Here is a 25,292-nt window from a genome sequence, read left to right on the forward strand (position 1 = left end):
TGTCTTATCATGCATGGCCCATATGGACTTCCGGATTATTGTTAAAAAAATAGGTCTTTTTTTTATATATCGATACAGAAATTGTTTTAGAAGAGTTAAGCATTTTTAACGGGACAGTGAACACAACCATCAGTTTCTGGTTCTGGCAGCGGATAGTTGGATAGTATTCATTACATATTCGAACAAAAGCATCACACTTGAGCACCAATAGAGTAAATATATCGAGTAACGGTTGTCAGTAATGGTTGTACTCTTCACAATCTCGGAGGCAAGGAATCACCGCATGTCGTGTAGAGAAGACGCTCAATAATTCAGCAGTCTCCAACACTGTCGATAAATGAGGATTTAACGAGGGTACGACAACATTCTCCACATTGTGAACGAACACGATGTCTATTATACATTCACGGGATTACGCGTTGACCGGAAATACAACTGTGACGTCACATGGGATTGTTAGTGGGTTTACATGACGTCACGCCATTGTTCCCGAGGACGAACTCACGAACTGATCGACACTGAACCAAACACGCTATCAATTCTAGAACGGCGACAGGCACGCAATGTGTCGTCTGCTGCGCGTGGCAGTAGGCAATGACTTCTAATTCGTCTCGATTGGGATAAACACTTTCTTGGACATGACTACAGATTTGTTTGAGGTAGTCAAACGAAACAGCATTCGGCAGGTGAGATTCTGTGAGCTAGGCAAATGTCTTCATATTTCTTCACAATCACTAGCCTTCATGTTTTGGGAAGTACTCGTTTGGACGGGATTTGGAAATATTTACTTTAACGTGAATCGCAATCAATAAGCAAGAAACGATTAATGTACATTGGTCATAATATACAATGATTTATCTCACACATTCTCCAGATTTTCTCCGAAGCAATAATTCACGTCTGTGTTTCTGCACAGTGCTGTTCTTGAAATTACCATATATTTTCATTGACACGCTTTGTCCGGAACAACGAACTACCTTTTAGTACACGACTGTGAAATTATTACATATTTGGCCCAATTGCGTTGCCAGTGATAGCCTTTTCCGAGAAACTAGAGTGAACGTGACTGTCTAGGTTTGAAAAGGATATTCACAGCTATGCTATTCCGTCCTCGCTACAATGCCAGGCGTCCACTGCACATAGTGCCACTACAATCTTAAAACAATATAATATAGAATAGTATTAGGATTTTCTTGTCAAATATAATCTCATCGAGTCGCCTAATATTTTCGCAGCCATGAGTGAACTCGGATATGTTATTTCAGGCAAGAAGACAAATGTTTCATTGTTTAAATGTATTTTGTTACGTTGTAATCTGAGATATCCTAGTCTGAAAACAGTCGCAGTTCCGGCAAGGAAAAAATATTGATTTATTTATTTTCAGATAGGTATAGCATATTTTTATCTCTAAATGCAACATACATATTTTTTTTAACAAATGGGGAATTCTTGAAGACTTGTTCTATGTTTGTCGTGGGGGCAGGGGGTTGGGAATGCTGAAAACCGCTTGGCTGCCTGGTCCGGAATAGGTCCATAACATGGTGGTTTAATTTAGCCGACTAGCGTTGGAGTTGGTGTTTACGAAACTGATAGTGTGACACCGTACCCAGATGCTGCGGTTCGTTGCTCATAATATCAATAACTTGTCTGTTTGGTGAAGACTCGATAATTTACGGGCAGTCGTGGGCTGGGGTTTATAAACGTAATAAATACACTGAGGGTCAAAAGAAACTACTTCTCAGTTGATGTTAGCATATGGTTGACTTTCAGTGTAAACTATCGTAAGTAAGCGATATCATATTAAAACAGGAACTGGACTGGCGAGTGATAACATTTAAAGAAAACGTCTACATGGTTTTACTTTTCTAGATATAATATGACTTTAAAAAATAAATTAGAGTGAGTGAGTGAGTATGGTTTTACGCCGCTTTTTAGCAATATTCCAGCAATAACACGGCGGGGGACACCAGAAATGGGCTTCACACATTGTACCCATGTCGGGAATCGAACCCGGGTCTTCGGCGTGACGAGCGAACGCTTTAACCACTAGGCTACCCGACCGCCCCAAATAAATTAGAAAGAAAGTTTTTCTGCTGATGGTCACCTAGACTTCTGGTCTTTGAAAATCAATATATTTGGGGGTTTTCGGCACACATTAACAACGTTTAAAAATGGTAGGAGTCATATGGTTGGTTGCAAGTGCATTTCTTGCCCCAGTCTTGCCCCAATCTATTCTAACACAAAATTGCGCAGCCACAAATTACTTTGTATAAACTATTTTAGGAATGAGTGATGGGTAAACAAGCCCTATCAATTTTCAATTACATAAAAAAAAAACAAGCTTGGTATACAAATGTACGTTCTTCTGAAACAGTTAATGTTTAATAAAATCCTAGAAAAATAGACTGCCTGAAGTGTTCCAAAATAATTGTTTGGTGGGACGTTTTGTAACAAATATGGAAGAAAAGAATGTCAGTCGTGAAACAATGAGTGAACAAAAGTGTTATTTTTTTGAATCAGTCAAGACTGTACCTAGTTGTTTACAAAGGACATGGGTTCGGGTATAAATAAGCCGACAAAACTTACAGTGAGAGACTCGACGCTTTAGTTTTTCACTGTAGCCCTGTGGTATAAATAGATCATCGATACGCACAGGAAGGTTTACTAGCTGGAATCATTATTCATCTTTTTCAAAATCCGAATTCCACCTAACCTTGAACGGGTTCGTAACATCAATAGTTCAATGTTGTGGCATCTGTATATACGATCGAAACATGACGAATGGTATTAGGTGAAGTGAGGTGAGGTGAAATGGGGTTTTACTTCGCGTCCAAGATTATTGCACTTATATAGCGACGTGCGTGCACGTGTGTGTGTGTGTGGCTGCTTGTACTCGTCAGGACTGATGCCGATTTATAGTGCTAGCCCACTGAGATAACATGCCGCAGTTTAACATGAATACCCCACTCAGACACAGAAAACTAACTCCGAGCCGACCAGTCCTTGTTTTTAGTCCTAAATGCCAATGTCACGGCGGGGGACACCAAAAATGGGCTTCACACATTGTACCCATGTGTGGAATCGAACCCGGATCTTCGGCGTGAAGAGCGAACGCTTTAACCACTAGGCTACCCGACCGCCCCCGGAGGCGGTTAAATGGTGTTAGATGTAAAGTGGTATACCCACTGCTTGCAAGGAACAACAGACACATGGGCTCTGTGACTGGGACTTGAGTCAACGGTTTGCTGTCGCCTTTTATACGAATGAATATTTAGTTTGACTTAAGCCACTTGACAATGAATTCCAGATAGTGAGTGAGTTGGGTTTAACGCCGCATGAACAGTATTCCAGTTATATCACGACGTGTCTGCTTAATGTTGGGGGAAAGCCCTATGTGATACAAGTCTGAGGCGTTTACAACTTTGGTGAAACCAACGAGCACGGTGCTTACCAACCTGGAAACATAATCGATGTGAACCCCCAATAATAGGTTCCTGGCGTGCCCAAGGTACTTAACTCTGCACAGTGAATTGCAACGCCTTAGACAACAGGGCCAGCCGTACCCCCGAATTCCAAACAAGATGGCAACAGTGTACGCCGGTTGTTCTTTTAAAAAGCGATCGCTCCTCACACAGAAGGTCCGGGTTCGATTCCCTACGTGTTTACAATGTGTTAATCCCATTTCTCGAGGCCCAGATAATGCTAAAACTTGCTACAAACGGCGCAAAACAAAAGTCCCTCACTACTGACTTCCTTGCGTCTCAGTGCATTGCCCCTTGAAGCTCAGCGAGCCTGATCAAAAGGATGTGACACTAAATATATCCACCCAATCAAAGTCATGATCAAATTAGTGATAAGAGAGATTGAGATGGTCACTTCCAAAACAAAGCTTTAGATTTTTATGTTTCTCACAGGTGAAGCTGGTTCTAGAGGCCGGATATGACGTCAACGCCCGGAACGAGCGCATGGAGACGCCTCTCATGGCGAGTGTAATGCACGTGCACGACCCAGACTGCAGATTTGGCGTCATTAAGCTCCTTCTGGCGTCCGGCGCCGACATCAATCTCCAAAACGGCCGTGGCCAGACGGTTATCATGTACGGTTGTATTCTGAACCAACTTGATACCGTCATGCAGCTTCTTCAGTTCGTAAGTAATGACGTCATTTATATATTACGCAATAACGAAAGACCACGCAAGGGTGGATCAAGCATTTTCAAAAGGGAGAGGCCCGGATCTGGCTGACTTTTGTACCTTATCTGTATTTAATTGTTTGATTGGCTGAACATTGATGTTTAAAGGTTCCACCAGGTGCGCGTTTATAAGGGTTAGGATGTGCGTTTGCTGTTCTATCGATAAAGCCTAAAATTCTGTTCTGTTAATCGAAATTATCTGTACCGTGTACGAATATGAGGGGAATATAAGCACATACTCACTCTGTAATTATATTTCATGTGGTTCCGATTTCGTAAAATTGGAGAAAACCTAGAAATAACTGGTTTTAGGGATTTTGCAAGAGAAAACTGGTTCCAGGCCATTATTGTTATTTTTATAGGACATCCTTCCATATTATTACCAAGTTCAAACTATATCTTTCGCTACATAAATGAGTAAGTTCTCGCTTTCAATGTGTCACGTAATACATAACCATATATTTCTAATACACACACACACACACACACACACACACACACACACACACACACACACACACACACACATATAGATATAGATATATAGATATATGTCATTATGTCGTTCAGATATATAGAGGATATTTCATGTGTCGAGTGATTTACCCCACTCATGAAGATATCTCCTTCCCCCCGTCACGGGATGCGAGAAACATGATATTTCACGAGGCAGATGAACATCCTATTTATATATATATACTTTTTGTGTAGTTGTCTACCGGAATATTAAATTACAGTGATCCCTCGCTACAACGCTACTTTCGGGGTCCAAATAATTGATGAAGAATTGATCGAGTATTAATCTTCGCTTTCAAAAATACATCGTATCCCTTCAGGTGAAAAAGCAGGTAGATCTATAACAAACTTGGTCAATAAAAGTATGAAATTTGATATAAAACATCACCAGACATGATGACTTACCATTTAAAATGTATTTCCTGCTCTCAAAGGCCATTTTTGTATGCAGAGATTAAGATTACTGTGTGTATTTTCTTGTAAACTAAGCCGGAAGTAGCAATCAGCTGTGCACACGTTTCCTCCCAATCTACCGGTGATTCAATTAAAACGTACCCAGTGATACCACTTTAAAGAAATCTGATGCAATATTCGGAAGAAATTGTATCTGATATTATTTTATAAGGGATAATATATTCCAACATCGTGTTATTTTAGTTGCAGCTTCTACCATATATACTTAAAATAATAAGAACCACAAGCGTAGCACTTTGGTACAGATTGTATGTAGGATATTTTTTGACGTATGGAACGATTTTGACCAGTCACCGTAGGTTAGCTTAACCATAAGAACAAGATGATGGTGAGGGGTTGCAAATGGCAGAGTATGGTAGTAAACTGATTTAGGAGTAATCTTCAAATGATGGGATGGCTTTTAAGTATTTATAATAATTTCCATTTGAAATCCAATCCCCATCTGGTAAGATCTTTCAAGGTAGTTTCTACCTGGGCTCGTACCCAATCTACTGCAGTGACCCACTTTGTGGGTCCTTTAATTACACACGGTGCGATGAACCGAAGTTACAAGTAGGTGTTTGACATTCTGGATCAAGACATTATGATGACTAGTAGTTGCATGTTTATGATATGCACAGGTAAAGACATTTTTCAATAATTTATTTCCCGACCCGGTTTGGAAGGCTTATGCTAGACCCGGTTTCGATTCCCGACATGGGTACAATATGTGAAGCCCATGTCTGGTGTCCCCCGCCGTGATATTGCTGGAATATTGCTAAAAGCGGCGTAAAACCATACTCACTCACCCGTTCTCCATGTACCAAGAAATGTGCGGTTGAATTTCTGTACAGACAAGTACATTCACAGTTTTATATGCCTACGTTTCACAGCCATATAGAAATAGGTATTGTCAGTACATCAAAATACCTGTGAACATCCGGGTTAGAGTTGGTCTTCAGCAACTGCTTGCCGTAAGAAGCGACTAACCATCTTCCCGAGGCAAGGGAGTAAACAGTTTATAAAAGTCCAGTTTCCACCCTTTTTGCCGAACTAGGCTTGAATTATGAAGTTATATTTTGGCTGGACTAACGAGTCTATGCATAGTCCAATCAAAATCGCGCAACGACATCAACATCAGGTTCGTAAACCGCGTGCGGATTTCGCTCGATTGTAGGATTTGCAACGTAAATCAACATCAACGGCGTCAACAGGTATTTCCAAATAGTTTCATGTTTTTAATCAAGGTTCTTGAGTGATTTGATGCACTTCGCGAAGTAAGACCCGTTTTATTACAATACAGATTTTGATTATCCATCAGATCGTCTTGACTTGGCGCCGCCATTTTGTTTGAAGCAAATACAAGTGATATGACAAGTGGAATCTGATTGGTCAGTAGGAGGGACACAGATGGGACATACCTCATAAAAGCCACTGGCTGCGCTACAATCGAGCCCAGAAATTCCAGCCAAGTTGATTTTTACAGTCAGTTAACTCCTTTGCCGCGGGAAGATGCCGACTAACGGGATCGGGTGGTCGGGCTCGCTGACTTGTTTGATGTATGTCATCGTATCCCTGTTGCGCAGAACGATGCTGATGTAGTCAATCATATTTGTTCCACACTCGATTGTTTACAGACCGTCGTCAAATAGTTGGAATATTGTCGAGTGCAGCGATACACAACATACAAACAAATACACCAAAAACGTTAAGTAAACAGTCTAAAAGGATACTGGAATTTCTGGATCTGTTGAGAAGGCAGAACATACCTTTAGATGCGCTCTGTTAAGGGTTTTATGTCCGACTTAAAATGTCCAAGCTTAAGATCGTATAATTACCTATAATTTTGAGTTTAGTTCCTCCAAAGTGGAATGATAATTAACTGCTCTTAGATGGACCGCTTCTCAAAATAAGTTTAGTTTTATTGTTAGTTTTATTCAGGTTCTCATCTAATTTCCAGGAATTGTATTCAATACTAAATAAATCTGCAGTATCTTGGAGTCGGCAAAAGGTACAGTGTCACATTCACGAGGATTATGAAATCTCAACATCACTGCACATGTAGATTATGCATATCACCTATGGTAACGCTCATGCAACCTTTTTCAAAAAGGAAGTTTTCAAGATCATTATGAACAAGCAAAAAACAAACAGAACTGAAGCGGAGGTATATTTTCTCTTTGGCGTACGCCCTACAGCATATTCCCTATTGAGGAAACATGTTCACTGACAAACATGATCTTGTAAACTGAGGGGCAAAAGAAAGTATACTGAGTTAGTTCCCTATGTAATTGAAAATTATAAGAACTGTTCAAGTCTTTGAAAGGCATTTGGAAGTGAAACACATAAGGAAGAGAATTTATGGATGTCAACTTCTTTATTATGAGGAACACAAAGTTTCGGAGAAAATGCTTACTCCTTCATCAAAGTTGTGTTCTTCATAATAAAGAAGTTGACATCCATAAATTATCCTCCTTAAAAGAACTGTTGTTATGTCATGTCTATTTAACCATCGCTCATTCCTGAAACAGTTTGTAAAAAGTAATCTGTGGCTGGGACATTTTGTGTGAACAATAATTGGTTCACTGTGGTAAAAAATGAATTGACAACCACATGACTCCTACCATGTTTGAAATGTAAATTTGTGCCGAAGAAAGCAAATTTATTGATTTTCAAAGATAATATGTCAAAGATACCCATCACCATTTGTGTACTATGCGATAAAACGAAAGATTGTGGAAGTATTCTTGAGTGTTGACTAAGCGCCAGTACAGTTCAATTTCTGGCTTTAATGTGTTTTCAATTGAAAATCAAACATATGATAAAAATCAACTGATACGTGAGGTCTATTGTCCCAACAGTGTCTTTGTATACATATTGCGCAGCAACTGACAATACCTTCCCTGTAAACCATATTTTAGTTATTTATGTCATAACCCGATTCTCCATACAATTCAAGGCTTTCGAGAAATCGTAAAAGCACAATTGATTTCTATTTACTATTTTATTAATCTGTATGAGCATATCCATTATTAAAATGTTAACAGTAGCTATTTATATATTTCCTCGACAGTTTTAATGTTGTAAGAACAGCGGCGTTTGTCATTCAGACAAACAACAGTATAGTCAATATGCTATTGGAACGCCATCACTAAAACGTATATTTGTTTGTTTGTTGTTTAACGCCGCACTCAGCAATATTCCAGCTATATAACTGTAAATAATCGGGTCTGGATAAGACAATCCAGTGATTGACATCATAAGCATTGATCTACGCATGAGAATTGAGATATGATATCAGATACTTTTGCTAAGTACCCTAACATTTATATGTATACATAACTGCGTGTATAGTTAGGACTGATAGTAAGTTTTAACATAGGTCCTGTATTTATGAAAGGAAACATAGAAAACCGACGTCAGCAAATTTCAGTAAATAAATAATTAGTTTCCATTCGGGCGTCTATCTCAATACATTTGAATCCGCCATTGCACTTTAAGTACGTACCTCAAACAACGTCCTTCTTAAAAGTTGATAAATTCAGTGCTTTCTGAAGCGATGTACGGCTCCTTATCTCGCGTGTTCTATTTACTAATTAATGTATGCGTGAGCCTGTATGGTGGAATTTTCAGTGGAAGATGTTGAACGGCGCTGTCGCGGATATGTTGAATGAGTAGACTGTGGAGAGGTGAATGGATAGGCTGTGAGATATGGAACGAGTAGATTCAGGAGATGTTAAATGAGTAGATTCAGGAGATGTTGAATGAGTAGATTCAGGAGATGTTGAATGAGTAGATTCAGGAGATGTTGAATGAGTAGACTGAAGAGAGGTGAACGGATAGGCTGTGAGATATGGAACGAGTAGATTCAGGAGATGTTGAATGAGTAGATTCAGGAGATGTTGAATGAGTAGATTCGGGAGATGTTGAATGAGTAGATTCAGGAGATGTTAAATGAGAAGATTCAGGAGATGTTGAATGAGTAGATTCGGGAGATGTTGAACGAGTAGATTCAGTAGATGTTAAATGAGTAGATTCAGGAGATGTTGAATGAGTAGATTCGGGAGATGTTGAATGAGTAGATTCGGGAGATGTTGAATGAGTAGACTGAAGAGAGGTGAACGGATAGGCTGTGAGATATGGAACGAGTAGATTCAGGAGATGTTAAATGAGTAGATTCAGGAGATGTTGAATGAGTAGATTCGGGAGATGTTGAATGAGTAGATTCAGGAGATGTTGAATGAGTAGATTCTGGAGATGTTGAATGAGTAGACTGAAGAGAGGCGGAAGGATAGGCTGTGAGATATGGAACGAGTAGATTCAGGAGATGTTAAATGAGTAGATTCAGGAGATGTTGAATGAGTAGATTCAGGAGATGTTGAATGAGTAGATTCAGGAGATGTTGAATGAGTAGATTCTGGAAATGTTGAATGAGTAGACTGAAGAGAGGCGAATGGATAGGCTGTGAGATATGGAACGAGTAGATTCAGGAGATGTTAAATGAGTAGATTCAGGAGATGTAGAATGAGTAGATTCAGGAGATGTTGAATGAGTAGATTCAGGAGATGTTGAATGAGTAGATTCTGGAAATGTTGAATGAGTAGACTGAAGAGAGGCGAATGGATAGGCTGTGAGATATGGAACGAGTAGATTCAGGAGATGTTAAATGAGTAGATTCAGGAGATGTAGAATGAGTAGATTCAGGAGATGTTGAATGAGTAGATTCTGGAGATGTAGAATGAGTATATTTAGGAGATGTTGAATTGAGTAGATTCAGGAGATGTTGAATGAGTAGATTCAGGAGATGTTGAATGAGTATATTCTGGAGATGTTGAATGAGTAGACTGAAGAGAGGCGAATGGATAGGCTGTGAGATATGGAACGAGTAGATTCAGGAGATGTTGAATGAGTAGATTCAGGTGATGTTGAATGAGTAGATTCGGGAGATGTTGAATGAGTAGATTCAGGAGATGTTGAATGAGTAGATTCAGGGGAAACTGAACGTGTAGATTCAGAAGATGTTGAACGAGTAGATAAAGTCAAAAACCTATGCCCTCTTAAAGGTCTGATGATAATTTCGAACTAAGACTTCGTTGTGAAGAATGCGATGACAAGACTGAGGCATTGTCTTTGTGTGATTAGAGTCATCATTAATTGCTAGTTTTGATCACATTCACTGGGACTGCTAGGATTGAAAATCGATTAATTTAAAACGGAAGGTCCTGATTAATAATATAACCGATTATCAAACGAGAATATTATATTTTATTTTCAGAACAACCTGCACGCGGATCTTACTGATACCGATGGGAATACAGGTCTGATGTACGCATGCGCGCTTGGTCATAATGACATTGTGAAAGTGTTCATTGATTATCACAGAAAAGGTCACCTTAGCCTTGACCTTCTGAAGAAGAACTATGATGGGATGGGGGCTTTGGAACATGCAGCTCAAGGCGGCCATCTTGACGTGGTTAAACTAATCTCTAGTTGCGCGAGGGCCGCAGATTCGAATCAGGAAATTTCCAACATGGCGACCGATTGTGAATGGGTTGAGGAACAAGCACCGAACCCGACCCCCACCGATCACAAATCGCAGTCAATGAATGAGAAGATGCACCAGTTTATACAGGAGGTTCAGGATGCATCTGTGGAAGAATCGTGTGACGAAATCAAGCCATCTCCGTGCGCTGGATTGCCTCCCCCTGACGTCATCATCACTGGCGAGGAATATGTTCAGAATGAGGCCAACATACTTTCGGAACAGAACAACAAGAGACTGAATAATCCCCACGTCGCGCCGTCCACAGCACCAAGATCGCCTTCCGTCAATCGTCGTCTGAAATCTGCTGCCAGAAGAACGGCAGAACAGCTCAGTGATGAGGAGACGGAACTTAGTCTAGCAAGTCTAGGAGAACTGGTTACGACTGTAAGAGAGTGTGCGCGGGAGATCAGAGAGATTTACCATCACCCAGACAAAGACGAGAAATCAAAGCATTCCAAAAAAGGAAAAGGGGCAGGTAAGAAGGTCAAAAGTGAAAAATCCAAAATGGCCGATGTTGACAATGCTGATCTCAAGCGGAGACGCGCATCAGGGCCTGGGGTTTTAAGCAAAGACAGAAATCAGTCTGAACTGGATACAAAAGATGCTGACTTGGCGCTAAACCAGACCTGGCCTAAGAGGAGCACCTCCTCCTTGAGTGTCCGACTGTCTGCCTCCAACACATCACTGAACAGGGACGAGCCAGGATATAGGTCACCTTCTCCCGCAGTGGCGCCCCCTAGCGGCGAGTGTGGCGACAAGACTCTTCTTCAAGAAAAGCATATTCTGGATAAGGTATTCTGTCGACTCAATAATTCCAAGGTTATATGGGGCGGAGACACCCCTCCGCGTGAAAACAGCACGAGGGAGCCACCGTCCAAGGCCACAATGCTGGTTCGGGATCAGTTCTCTTCTTATGGAAACCCGTTGCCAGGCATACATCGCAGCACAGGGTGTCTCCCGCCCATCCGAGATGGCGGTAGGCACCGGCAGGTTGCCCACACCCATGTCCTGAACAAAGTGCCCGGGGGTCCCGGAACAGAGGGAGGGGATTCCGTGGAGGGGTCGTGCTCAGACGGAGAGGGGGAAGAGGACGTAGCGATTGGGATCTTCATGGCTGTATGAGACAGATTTTTGGTTATGTTCTCACGTTTTATATTTATATATTTCATATTCTTTTCTCCTTCCCCATGTTGGGGGATTTGGACTTCTTTAATGGGAGGTGTTAGGGCGTTGTGTTTGTGAATGTAATAAGCTTCTGCTTCTTTAAGCGCTTTGGTTGAACAGCATTGACGTGGGTGCTTGCGACTTACCATGTTAGAGGTAGGAACCATAACACTTTGAATGTTGTATTCAACACGGGATTGTGATTAAAACAAATATTGCTTTATTTATGAACCCCTTTAACCAAAGATTGAAATGAAATTCGCTCTAAAATACAAACTTTGTTTTTACCACCTCATACTTTTACACCTCCCCTTTTTACTCGAGTTATTGTTTGCATGCCTGTCTTGAAAGGGTGACCTTTTGACCTTGACCTTGAACAGAGTGCAGCAACAAACTGTTGATTAAATTTGTTATTGGTGGTTACACAAATAGTTTTCGTTAGTTGTTATATGAAGAGTAGCGCTGATGTAAAAAAAAAGTACTACCCACATGTGATCAACATCAACATCACGTCAACACGAGCATCGACATGACAGGCACATGGACACAAAGAAGGGCGATCCTTGACAATAACCCGAAGTGGTCGCCAGCTGATTTTATTTCTGTTTACTTGTTCTAAACATAGAACTGTTGTGTACAGCCATTATTGGATCCCCGTGTAATAACAATCAAGAACAGGACCAATCAATTGGTTGTTATCGATCACCTATTTCCTCCCGAATGGGAATCACGATCGCCTAAAGGCGTGATGTTTATAATGTTTATTGCTGTGATATCTCCTGCTACACTGGCCAGAGTAAATGTTACTTGTGTTATAACCTGCGTCTTGTCTTGTCTGTTTACGTCATAAGAGAGATGTTTGTTTGTTGTTTTATGCCGCACTCAGCAGAATTCCAACTTTACATATTGAGTCTAGACAAGACAATCCATTTATTGACGTCATGAGCATCGATCCACGCAATTGGGATACGATGACATGCATCAACCAAGGCAGCGAGCCTGATCCCGTTAGTCGCCTCTTACGACAAGTATGGTCGCCTTTTAAGACAAGCATGGCTTGCTGAAGACCTATTCTACCCCGCATCTTCACGGGTCTGGTACATGACGGCATTTGTTTAGCGACAGCAAGCACACAGATTTGACTGTGATGACTCGCGGCTTGTTTGTTTCGCAACTATTTAATTACTATTACCAAGGAAAACCGGAAGTGACGACTCGATGTGCTACACAATCAAGCCTATCTCCCACAAAAGGCGCTGGTATAACCAGTATGAATGTATGTTTGTGTGTTTCTGAACGCCGCAATCAGCAATAATCCAGTTATATGACGGTAGTCTGTAAATAATCAAGTTTGGACCAGGCAATCCCGTAAGTTATTGACGTCATGAGCATCGATGTTTGCAGTTGGGATACGATGACATGAATCAACCAAGTCAGCGGCCCTGACCACCCGGCCCTGTATCCATTGCCCTGACCACCCTGTTGCCTCTCACAAGGATAGGTTGCTCAAAACCTATTCTAACCCGGATGTTGCTGGTTCCATGATACGAATTTAGATAATATAAAGACATATCAGCAGTTCTTAATTACAAATGCAAATGGTTTGATGTGTACGTGTAACGTAATAATCATAATCGTTCTTCGGCTGTGATTCATACATTCATTGAGGAGCGGTAGCCAGGAGGTTGAAGCGTTCGTATCTCGCGCCGAAGACTCTGTTTCATGAGAGTGCGCGCCCGCTTCTACTAGTCCGAACTAAGACTGGGATACCATGCAGCGAATTTAACATGGATACCCTTCTCCTACACAGCATGGGCGGATACAGCTTTTTTGAAAGGGGTGGGGTGTGTGGGGGTGTGGGTGTGTGTGTGTGTGTGTGTGTGTGTGGGGGGGGGGGGGGGTGCACAATTAAGATCTATTAGGTCACGTGTCACTTAACGTCTTCCACTCTTCGGGTATCGCTCTATAGCTTCCTCTAATGACAAACTTCGGCTGTATAGATCACGATGATGGCTACCAGATGGAATCGAGCTCAGATGAAGCCAAACATAAGTTATGACTCCAAGTCAGATTTAAGCTACATTACTTCTATGTCCATTTTGTGTCCCGTTTGCTGTAGGGAACATTGAGTGTATGCCAGTATGCACCCGCTCTATACATCCAAACCTCACTTTGTAGAAACATAATGAATGTCTGATCCCGACATTATTACAGGCTATTGTCTAAGGAGAACTAAGAACTTCGAGACCCGTGAAGATCCGGGGTAAAATAGGTCTTCAGCACCCCATGCGACTAACGGGATCGGGTGGTCAGGCTCGCTGACTTGGTTGATGCATGTCATTGTATCCCAATTGCGTGGATCGATGCTCGTGATGTCAATCACTGGATTGTCTGGTCCAGACTCGATTATTTACAGACTGCCGTCATATTGCTGAATATTGCTGAGTGAGGTGTTAAACAACTTAAAACAAAAGAACTTCGATCGAGTATATTTCAGAGTCTACTTTGAGAATAACATACGCGCTACGAGGAAATACTGTGTTTATGTACCCGGCGAATTATTTTTTTAATTTTGTGAGATTACTACCGCCATGCAGTTGCTGTATTGTTCATAAGTTTCTAAGCAAATAACGTACATAGTCGAGACATTTACTGTCACGATAACATTGCTAGAATTTTCAAGCCTTGTCGAGAGACACTGAACGACGATGTATACATAGGTATGTGACCCACCGGGAGAAAGCGGACCGTATGGGTGCTAGGGTATAAGTGTGCCGTTACGTCCCGTAAAAATCGCAATGTGACTTAAAAGATGTCGTATTTTTCTCTCGTTAGTTCCTAATGTAATAAAAAAAAACATCATTTCAAAACATTTCATCATACATGTCCATTTTCAATTAATCAGACATTATATCTAAACTGCAATTATTACATAAACAGTCAAAAGTCTGAAAATGGGACTTTGCAGAATATGAGTCCAAATATTTGATGCCATGTGTCTCTGTAATAAATATCACTTGAAGTTTATCAGTTGTATTTTTGTGGTCCCAAGATACTGTAGTTATAAAATATAATGAAAAGTTTAAATGTGATTTTTCACCAATAAGTTCCCTTATCTTCTGGTGGGTCACGTATAGAGATAGATAGAAGTATTTAACGAGTAGCAGATGACCCGCCATTCCTAGCTGCGTGTAGGTTCGTCTGTATACTCACACGCAGCTAGGTGAGAAACAATCGAGACATCACAAGGATTGTCGTAAGCAGCCCTGAAGAAATGGGTCAATCTGCCGTTGGAACGGCGTCAAACACACACGTCCTCGGTGTTATGAATAATGCATGACGTCATCTTTAATTATTTGAGACAATGCTTTGCTATGGAATCTTCGCTGTTTGAAAACTATGTGGAACAATTGGCATGGCACTAGCCAATCATCACATCATTTCCTACACAGAGATCCATGCGGCCAGCATAGTACCTCACAGGCCAGCGCCATGGGACGATTCGCCACATCTTACACAGTACATTCAAGGTATTGCATATGTTTTTAATCTGTTCATTTTTTACGGGTCTACACATTGAGACAAACATATATCACAGAATGATTAAGTTTCAGTGAGAAAATATCCTAAAACGGGAAAAACTATTTCCATTTGCGTAGTTATCCCATGTTTACTTTGGTTGTACGGCTCCACGAGCTGTCATCGAAGCCCTACGGAGAGGTAGCGATGCGGTCACTTTGATGTGTAAAACTATATTGTCATGCTATATGCCTCACTGTCGCAGTTGTAGTAGTATATCTATACTATAGTAGTAGTATGTCTGTCAGTTCTGATATCAGATGAAGTGCGCTTGTCTATAAACAAGAGAAAAGCCTGGTCACGTGATTTGCCAGTGTTATTTTAAGTAACCACTACGCCGGTGTGTGACAAGCCTGTCAGCCGGCCTTTCCGGACACCATGACGTCATAGTTTTTCATCATGACGACATCATCTTTTCACGTCATACTTAACCCTGTCCACATCTTGAGTTATCATCACGTGTTGTACGAGGTTGACCTCGTTCTATTTGTTTTTGTTGGATTATCGTGACCCCTGCCTTAGATACACTTGGAAATTGAATTTGATCAAAACATTATTAACATTATCAAAACGGCACAAGGCTGGAACACCGCAGTGCTGTAGCTGGAATACCGCTGTGCTGTAGCTGGAATACCGCTGTGCTGTAGCTGGAATACCGCAGTGCTGTAGCTGGAATACCGCTGTGCTGTAGCTGGAATACCGCTGTGCTGTAGCTGGAATATCGCAGTGCTGTAGCTGGAATACCGCTGTGCTGTAGCTGGAATACCGCTGTGCTGTAGCTGGAATACCGCAGTGCTGTAGCTTGAATACCGCTGTGCTGTAGCTGGAATACCGCTGTGCTGTAGCTGGCTGTAGCTGGAATACCGCAGTGCTGTAGCTGGAATACCGCAGTGCTGTAGCTTGAATACCGCTGTGCTGTAGCTGGAATACCGCTGTGCTGTAGCTGGCTGTAGCTGGAATACCGCAGTGCTGTAGCTGGAATACCGCAGTGCTGTAGCTGGAATACCGCAGTGCTGTAGCTGGCTGTAGCTGGAATACCGCAGTGCTGTAGCTGGAATACCGCTGTGCTGTAGCTGGAATACCGCAGTGCTGTAGCTGGAATACCGCTGTGCTGTAGCTGGAATACCGCTGTGCTGTAGCTGGCTGTAGCTGGAATACCGCTGTGCTGTAGCTGGAATACCGCAGTGCTGTAGCTGGCTGTAGCTGGAATACCGCTGTGCTGTAGCTGGAATACCGCAGTGCTGTAGCTTGAATACCGCTGTGCTGTAGCTGGAATACCGCTGTGCTGTAGCTGGCTGTAGCTGGAATACCGCAGTGCTGTAGCTGGAATACCGCAGTGCTGTAGCTGGAATACCGCAGTGCTGTAGCTGGAATACCGCTGTGCTGTAGCTGGCTGTAGCTGGAATACCGCAGTGCTGTAGCTGGAATACCGCTGTGCTGTAGCTGGAATACCGCAGTGCTGTAGCTGGAATACCGCAGTGCTGTAGCTGGAATACCGCAGTGCTGTAGCTGGAATACCGCAGTGCTGTAGCTGGAATACCGCTGTGCTGTAGCTGGCTGTAGCTGGAATACAGCAGTGCTGTAGCTGGAATACCGCTGTGCTGTAGCTGGAATACCGCAGTGCTGTAGCTGGAATACCGCAGTGCTGTAGCTGGCTGTAGCTGGAATACCGCTGTGCTGTAGCTGGAATACCGCTGTGCTGTAGCTGGAATACCGCAGTGCTGTAGCTGGAATACCGCAGTGCTGTAGCTGGAATACCGCTGTGCTGTAGCTGGAATACCGCTGTGCTGTAGCTGGCTGTAGCTAGAATACCGCAGTGCTGTAGCTGGAATACCGCAGTGCTGTAGCTGGAATACCGCAGTGCTGTAGCTGGAATACCGCAGTACTGTAGCTGGAATACCGCTGGTTGCGGCCAAAAACAACAAACAAACACAATGAAGACATGGGCGAATTTAGATCGACATGATCATGTGACCTTGAAAGGCTTATAAGGTCACTGTTTATAACAGTACACGGATCTCAATAACTTTGTTGCCTTGATATGCAGTTATCAAATAATTATAACTACGAAAATATAAAACAAATGGATGCGTGTGAATATTTATTATAGAATATTCAACTGTACGAGAAAGGTCACTTAAACAGGTTTTACAGTCTTCCATTTCATGAATAATTTCCATAAACCAAATTTGGATGCGCATGGCTCGGCTATCGATGTCGGGAGATACAATAATAGTATTTATCTAATCTTGTAAAATATCATCTAGCTTTTCTGACAGACTTTTTTGACAATGTTGATATTATCGGGAATACGAAAAAAATTGAAAATATCAACTTTCTAAGGACGCGAGATGAAAAGGCAAATGTTTTATTAATAATATATTTCCCTAATGACTTCAGACTGAAAAGCGCGGAGATACACTGATTTGGTTGGTTGGTTTGTTGTTTAACGCCCCACTCAGCAGTGTTCCAGCTATATGATGGCGGTCTGTAAATAATCGAGTCTGGAACAGACAATCCAGTGACTGACATCATGAGTATCGATCTACACAATTTGGGCTTAAGATGACATGCATCAACCAAGTCAGCGAGCCTGACCACCCGGTCCCGTTAGTCGCCTCTTGCACCAAGCATAGTCGCCTTTCACGGCAAGTATGGGTTTCTGAAGACCTATTCTACCCCTGATCTTCACGGGTCTGGTACATGACGGCAGAAGGTTGAGTTGTAATGTCGGATATTGATCTAAACTGAGTTTTGACCTCACACTGGTCAAGCATCGGGGATGGAAACAAGTCATACAGTTATCAGTGATTGCATTAAAGAAATCCCACAAGTAAGCGGATTATTCCTTAAACATTGATGCCGCGACAAATCAATACCTCTGCACTACAAGGTGAGGCCGTGAACAAGTCATGCTGGATATTGGCGGAATTTCATGAATATTGTTCCCCACACCCATTAAACTGGCTCTTTTTAACATTGTACTGCACTAAATGGTCACTTTATGAAGCTCACCAGTTCTGTTATATACTGAACCGCAAATGAAACGTCACCCCAAGTAACATGGCATGAAAAGTTGTCATTTAAATATGTGGGTAATTTTTGTCAAAGTTTCTAAAATTTAACATTAACTTGTCCGGAAAAATGAAATTTGATTATAAAAAACCCAAAGCAGATGACAATAAAACAGATCGCCCAAACGCATCACGGCAACGGCCATGGTAACCCGATGCACGTGAGTTCCGTGCAAATTGAAATGCACATGCGTTCCCCCATTTCTTGCCCTATAAAAATCCACCCAGATCGGATAACATTCATTCGTTATTGAATTGCTACCACATGCTAAGATTGTCAAGAAATCAGCGACACCAAGCCCTTGGACTATTGCAAGCTGGACAAACCGCCCGGCAAGTAGCTAATGAATTTCAAGTCCACGTGAGGACCATATACAGGCTCAAGCAACGGTACCAGACCACCAACACTAAACATGACCGACCACGTAGTGGAAGACTAAGGGTCACCACCCGACGTCAGGATCGTCAGATTGTGCGACAGCATCTTCAAGATCGCTTTGTTACTGCCGCGGAAACTGCTCGACAGACCATAGGGACACACCAGCGACACATTGGTTGACGAGCAGGCACCTCCACTATCACAGGCCACACCGAGGACCCATTCTGACACCACGTCATCGCCGGGACCGTCATCAGTTGGCAACACAGCACAAGCGTTGTCGCCACCAGCAGTGGCGAAGAGTCCCCTTCTCAGACGAGAGCCGTTACTCAGTAGCGGATGGCAGATAGAGAGAGAGTCTGGCGACGCAGTGGGTAACGTTATTCGGATGCTTGTGTTGTTGAGAGAGACTCGTGGGATGGTCCGAGCATCATAGTTTGGGGTAGAATTTGGTCTTGCACAGAGGGTCGGCCCTGTGGTCTTCCAGAACATCGGTCCAGGGAGAGGCAATGGTGTCACAGCAGCTCGGTACATTGATCAAGTCTTGAAACCACACGCCTCATTTGGCAACCATGTGTTTCAGCATCATAACGCCCGTGCCCACACTGCGAGAGCAACAAGAGACTTCCTCCAGCAGAATGGCATCAGAAACATGCAGTTGCCTGCCCTCAGTCGGGATTTTAAATCATATTGAGCACCTATGGGACGAGATTCAAAGACGGCTGAATGACGTCCGACCAAGGCCAACAACTGCAGCTGAACTGCGTCAAGCGTTCCTCAGAGTGTGGGCTCAAGTGCCTATGGCCTTCATCAACCGCCTCATCCATTCCACGTATCGACGTTGCACGGCAGTCATCAATGCACATGGCGGACACACGGGACACTGACTTGTGATGCCATTTTCTCAGAGACTAGTGTTGTGTTTCACTTTAAGAACATTTGACACTTTAATTTCAACCTTGATGATCAGTTTCATCTTTTTAATATGTCTCAAAGTATGTTTACAGTGTTTGGACAAATAAGGTTTCTCATATATCTATCCATGATGACTTTTCTTTTGCGGTTCAGTGTATATATACTGAACACCAAAAGAAACGCGAATCAAGAATGTATAGGAACATGATGTATTTTGTTTCAGCTGGTATAAACATAATAATGATGGATACATCACAATTCATTAGCAATAAGAAAGAGTCAGTTCTCTGGACATCAGACATCTTCTGTATCCATCAACACAACACCACGTGACCATGCTGAAGTCAACTGAAGTATGGGTACACCTCAATACCTGGTATGGCCCCCATTTGCATTCCCAAGCGCGACACACCGTCTGTGCATGGAGTGAATAAGACGGTTGATAGTGTTCATGGGGATGTGACGCCACACCTGCAGGATGGTAACCTCGAGCTGTGCAGCTGTCCTTGGCCTCGGACGCGCCATGTTCAAACGTCTCTGCACTTCATCCCACAAGTGTTCAATAGGGTTGAGATCAGGACTAAGAGCCGACCAGGGCATGGTGTTGATATTGTGCTGTTGCAAGAAGGCTTGAGTAATCCTGGCGGTGTGGGGACGAGCGTTATCCTGTTGAAATTGGAAGTTGCCATGTCTTGCAAAAAACGGTACAACCTGGGGCCTCAACACCTGATCGATGTAACGCTGAGCAGTGACACCATTGCCCCTACCAGCTCCAACGTTCTGAAAGATTACAAGGTCAGTTCTCTGATTATACCCTATTCCACCCCAAACCATGACACTAGGACCACCCCACGAGTTCAGTTCAAGGACACACTGGTCATGATAGCGCTCACCGCGACGTCGCCATACTCTAACACGTCCATCGGCACGATCAACACAATACCGACTTTCATCAGAGAACAGAACTCTTCTCCACTGCTGATGACAGCCAATTCAAGCGTGCTTGGGCCCACTGTGTCAGGAGACGGTGACGTTGAGTGAGAACAGGACCGTGAGATGGTCGCCTACACTGAAGCCCTCTGTCACGAAGTCGCCGTCTAACTGTGTTGGAACTTACAGCCCTCCCGTGGTTTCCAACGACGTTCCTAGCAGTTTCACTGGCCGACAGGAAACGTTCTTGCAGATGTGACCTGTGAATGTGACGGTCCTGACGTTGTGTTGTCACACGTGGTCTGCCGGTACGATGCCTGTCTCTGGTGCTGTTGGTTGTCTGAATCTTTACTGCAGACGGTAGATGGTGTAAACGTGGACGTTAAAGGTGTTTGCAACTCTCTGAACACTCACCAGCTTGAAGTTGCCCAATAGCTCTCTCTCGATCGATCTGTGACAGTCGTGGCATTGTCACTGACGTTGATGAGTGAATGATTCACAGTGACACTTTCGTGGCTTTTAAAGACAAAATCTTCACTGACAGTTTTTGCGGCATAAGCAGCACGTGCATTTCGTGCGTATCCATCCCACACTGACTTCAACGTCGGTGCGTTTAAGCGCTGTGGATTAAGAGTTCGCTGCCCTTAACTCTGGTTAGGGTCATTTTGAAACAATTAAAGCCCATTACAATGGAACCATAGCAGCCAACCGTTTTCACTACCATTTTCCCATATTAAATAGGAACTTGAAGATTTGGCGTTTCTTTTGGTGTTCAGTATATTTAAGTTGTGTTCCAGGTCGCGCGGCATGAAAGTGTTTTGAAACAAGATCCGAAGATCTAAAGATGCTAAAACTTCGTAATGTGAACATGTTCTGAACCTTTCAGACAATTAAATCGTATTGTGGTATAGCTTCTTTCGCTCGACAGTGTAGTTGAAGTGACAAAAACACCAACACAGAAGCTCAGCTCAGTAGGAGTAGGGGTGGGGGTGGGTTATCGTCAATATATGTGTAAAAGTCTGCTGAAGGGTGTTGAACAAAGTTCTCAGTGCAAATTGGCACTCCCTGTACGTGCCTGATAAAAGTAAACGCAGGAGTTAAAATTTAACGTCGCATCGGCATTAATTCAGCCATAAAGCGACGAAAACAAGTTGATATATACACGATTTAGTCACGAATACAAAGTTATATTTAAAAACAAACTTGTCAAACATATTTGGGCAAAACAATATTTTCTACAACTGTTTACAACACAGGTTATTGACCACTAGTAACCAAAGCTAGACCACCTCACTCATGGGGATCATTGGGACTTACAGTACCTCTGCTTCCTGCATGATACGTATTACCCTAGCAGGATTTACGTCATCGCTTTAGCTACTGGTAGTTGTGCAGTAATACAGTTGTGCAGCTCAGTAATGAGTTGGCTTAAACCATTGGTTGATGATAGTGACATCGATTATGATAGGAATTACGTGTTACACGCGGGGAAATCATTTTACGGTACTTTAACCTCCTGGACAGATCCTTCGATAGTGCCTCTTGATGAAAGCACCGACCAAATTTTAAAACAAGCAATTAATTATTCCCATACATATATAAATTTAATGAGACAGACCAATGTCTTTCAAGTAGCTAAATAGTAGTTGCCCGCGCACACGGGAAAAGAGATATTTCGGATTAACTGTTTGATAAAAAGTGTGTTGACTGGCGGGGACTGGTGGTACATGAAACTATCCCTTGGTCGATAAATATGCAAATGAGGTCATCTTACCATTTCATAAGGGGCGCAACTCTGCACAGCGAATTGTGGCGCCTCGGACGACTGGGTAGACTCATGAGAAAGGTGACCCGTGAAGATCCGGGGTAGAATAGGTCTTCAGCAACCCATGCTTGCCGTAAAAGGCGCCTGTGCTTGTCAAAAAAAGCGACTATAACGGGATCGAGTGGTCAGACTCGCTGACGTGGTTGATGCATGTCATCGTATCCCAATTGCGTGGATCGATGCTAATGATGTCAATCCATGGGTTTTCTGGTCCAGACTCGATTATTTACAGACCGCCGTCATAAAGCTGCAATATTGCTGGGTGTTGCGTTAAACAACAAACAAACAAACATGAGAAAGGGCCCACTTGCACAAAGCGATCTCAGCGCTAAGATGATCGTAACTCCCATACTTTAACATAGGCTTACAATTGGCGTAGTGCTAAGATTGCTTTGTGCAAGTGAGCCCAGGTCTACCACAAGCAGACATCCGAAACATGGAGAGAATCTCTCACAATTATGAATCGGAGACTGTTGTTCATGCTAAATGAATGCATTTATGAATGCTAAATGAATAATATGATTTGGTTTGAATGTTGTTAAAACGGCAATAAATGTATTGTTAATAGTATAATGATGTCTGCTTTCCTTACTTATACCAAATAATATATACCAAAGGAAAATGGTAATTGTTTTTCATATACCTATTCTGAAATTATTAAATAATACATTTTTAAATACATATTCATGAAGACATCCCGACTTTTAGGTCGTGATATACAATTTCACGTGCCTGTTCATGCGCGGCACGGCGCTGGGTTCGAATCCCGGTTCGCCCCGATTATGTTTCAAGGTTTGTCAGCACCATACCCGTGCTCGTGGGTTTCACCGAAGTGGTAAACGTCTGAGACCTGCATCACTTCGGGCTTTCCTCCCACATTAAGCTGACACGCCGCGACATAACTGGAATACTGTTAAAAGCGGCGTTAAACCCAACTCACCCACCATGCACGGCGCACAATTTGGACGTTAAGGTGTTTGTTGGGAGGAAGATACCGACACACGTGTTTTTTTAAATGTGAACCGCACACTGTGATTGTCTAGTTATAAGGTGCTCTTAAAACCACTTTTGTTTTACCGTACATAACGCTTACGCAATGCCACGGCTTGCTGAAGATCAACGTCTAACAAGCAAAAGGAATGGCGCAAAACGAAGTTGCCGAACATATTAATTTTCATCCAAACACACTATCATCACTGCGGAGACGTTATCTACAGCGGGGTCTCAGGTATTACTTGCCATGACCGGTCGTCCACGTGTGACGTCACGTCAACAACCATATTCGGTTGGTGCATCTGCGGAATCGTCACTTTGTCTCCTGTTGCAAGGTATGGGTGTCAATGAATTTGTTACGATAAAACATCGATTAGACGAAAGATATAATATTACGTTATTCACAATAACATAACACCACTGTTATTAAGCTCGGTTACCTTTCCCCGTTAGTATATATATAATACGGTCTCCGTCAGGAAATGTTGATTGCCGTTTTGACCTGCCCCCGCCAATAGTATGACACATAGATGCGGCCTGGCTGGCCTTGGGTGACCTAATCTGGCATCTGTGTTACCAGTTACAGACTCTCTAGACCCGGACATGTTTTCGCACTTATCACCCGCAACACTGAAGAAATCAATTAGAGAACGGCCAAGTTAACGAACCTTTGACACGCAAGTGAAGTTTGTATGTCCTTGAAAAGACTGGTGTATTTGGTCTCAAGCCTGATGCAATGCCTGAGTTGTGGTTGTATAAAACAGGTGCCAAGTGCTATACTCGCCGCCATTTTCGCAATCCAATCTCCATGTCAGCCACCTCCAGGAACTTACGACGGGAAGATTGCCAGGGCTTTGGGCTGGGAGTTCTGTTAGGCCATTTCCCCGCTTGGTTTCGGATTATTCCACAAAAAGAGTTTGGTTGCGGGAGTAGTGGGGAAATAGAAAAATTCTGACATAACAAGGCAAGGTACCCGGATGCGACTGGAGTAACTGTCCCTTATTGTCACGTTAATCATTGCAGAAGCGATTCCTTCTGCAAAGTAGCGAGGCTGTATTGCAAAGCCGTTTTGTTGCTGTGTTGCAAAATTCTAGAAGTATATTGTTTATTCTTATATCAAAGTTGATCGGCTGCGATAAACGTATTGGCAAAAATATATTTTTCTCAGTACTTTGAGTCCTCTAATGGGCTGACTGACAAATCTGTAAATACCAAAAGGCATTAGAGACAATCTTAAATTTGTCAGACATTTTTGTTTCTGCGAAAGGAGAAGTCAAACAATTCTTAATCTCTCCACAACGTGTCTAAAGTCCCTGAACAACACATGAAGATACGGGTTAGATTGGCCTCCAGCAACCCATGGTGACTTATAAACGGGATGGGGTGGTCAGACTCGCTGATTTGGTTGATGCATGTCATCTATCCCCAGAGCATAGATCGATGCTCATGGCCCCAATAAAGTACAGTCGACGCATTTGATGTTTTACCAAGCATATTAGAACGGCTGTCACGGACTCGATTATTTACAGAACGCCGTCACAGAGCTGTATGATTGCTGCGTGCCGGGTTACACATAAAACCCAAAGTACTTAAACAGGTAAACATTGTGCCATCTATAATGGAAAACGAAACTCAATAGCATATGTGAAGAATATTTTATTTTCTGACGTTGTATATACACTTTTGGTAAAAATAAGCTTCTCGGTTGATGATAAACATGTTTCATG

The 25,292-nt window shown here is 42.6% G+C and overlaps 1 protein-coding gene across 1 annotated transcript; it reads left to right on the forward strand.

Annotated features, from left to right (window-relative positions):
- The first annotated feature begins 319 nt into the window (after positions 1-319).
- LOC124133270 lies at positions 320-12,688 on the forward strand. The gene is made up of 3 exons (XM_046497623.2): positions 320-686; positions 3,915-4,148; positions 10,437-12,688. Exons 1-3 carry the CDS (start codon positions 639-641, stop codon positions 11,826-11,828), a joined length of 1,674 nt encoding a protein of 557 aa, XP_046353579.2. The 5' UTR covers positions 320-638; the 3' UTR covers positions 11,829-12,688.
- Positions 12,689-25,292: the final 12,604 nt, after the last annotated feature.

This window comes from Haliotis rufescens, unplaced genomic scaffold (assembly GCF_023055435.1).
Source record: "Haliotis rufescens isolate VD_foot unplaced genomic scaffold, xgHalRufe1.0.p SCAF_2, whole genome shotgun sequence".
In the NCBI taxonomy this organism is placed as follows: domain Eukaryota; kingdom Metazoa; phylum Mollusca; class Gastropoda; order Lepetellida; family Haliotidae; genus Haliotis; species Haliotis rufescens.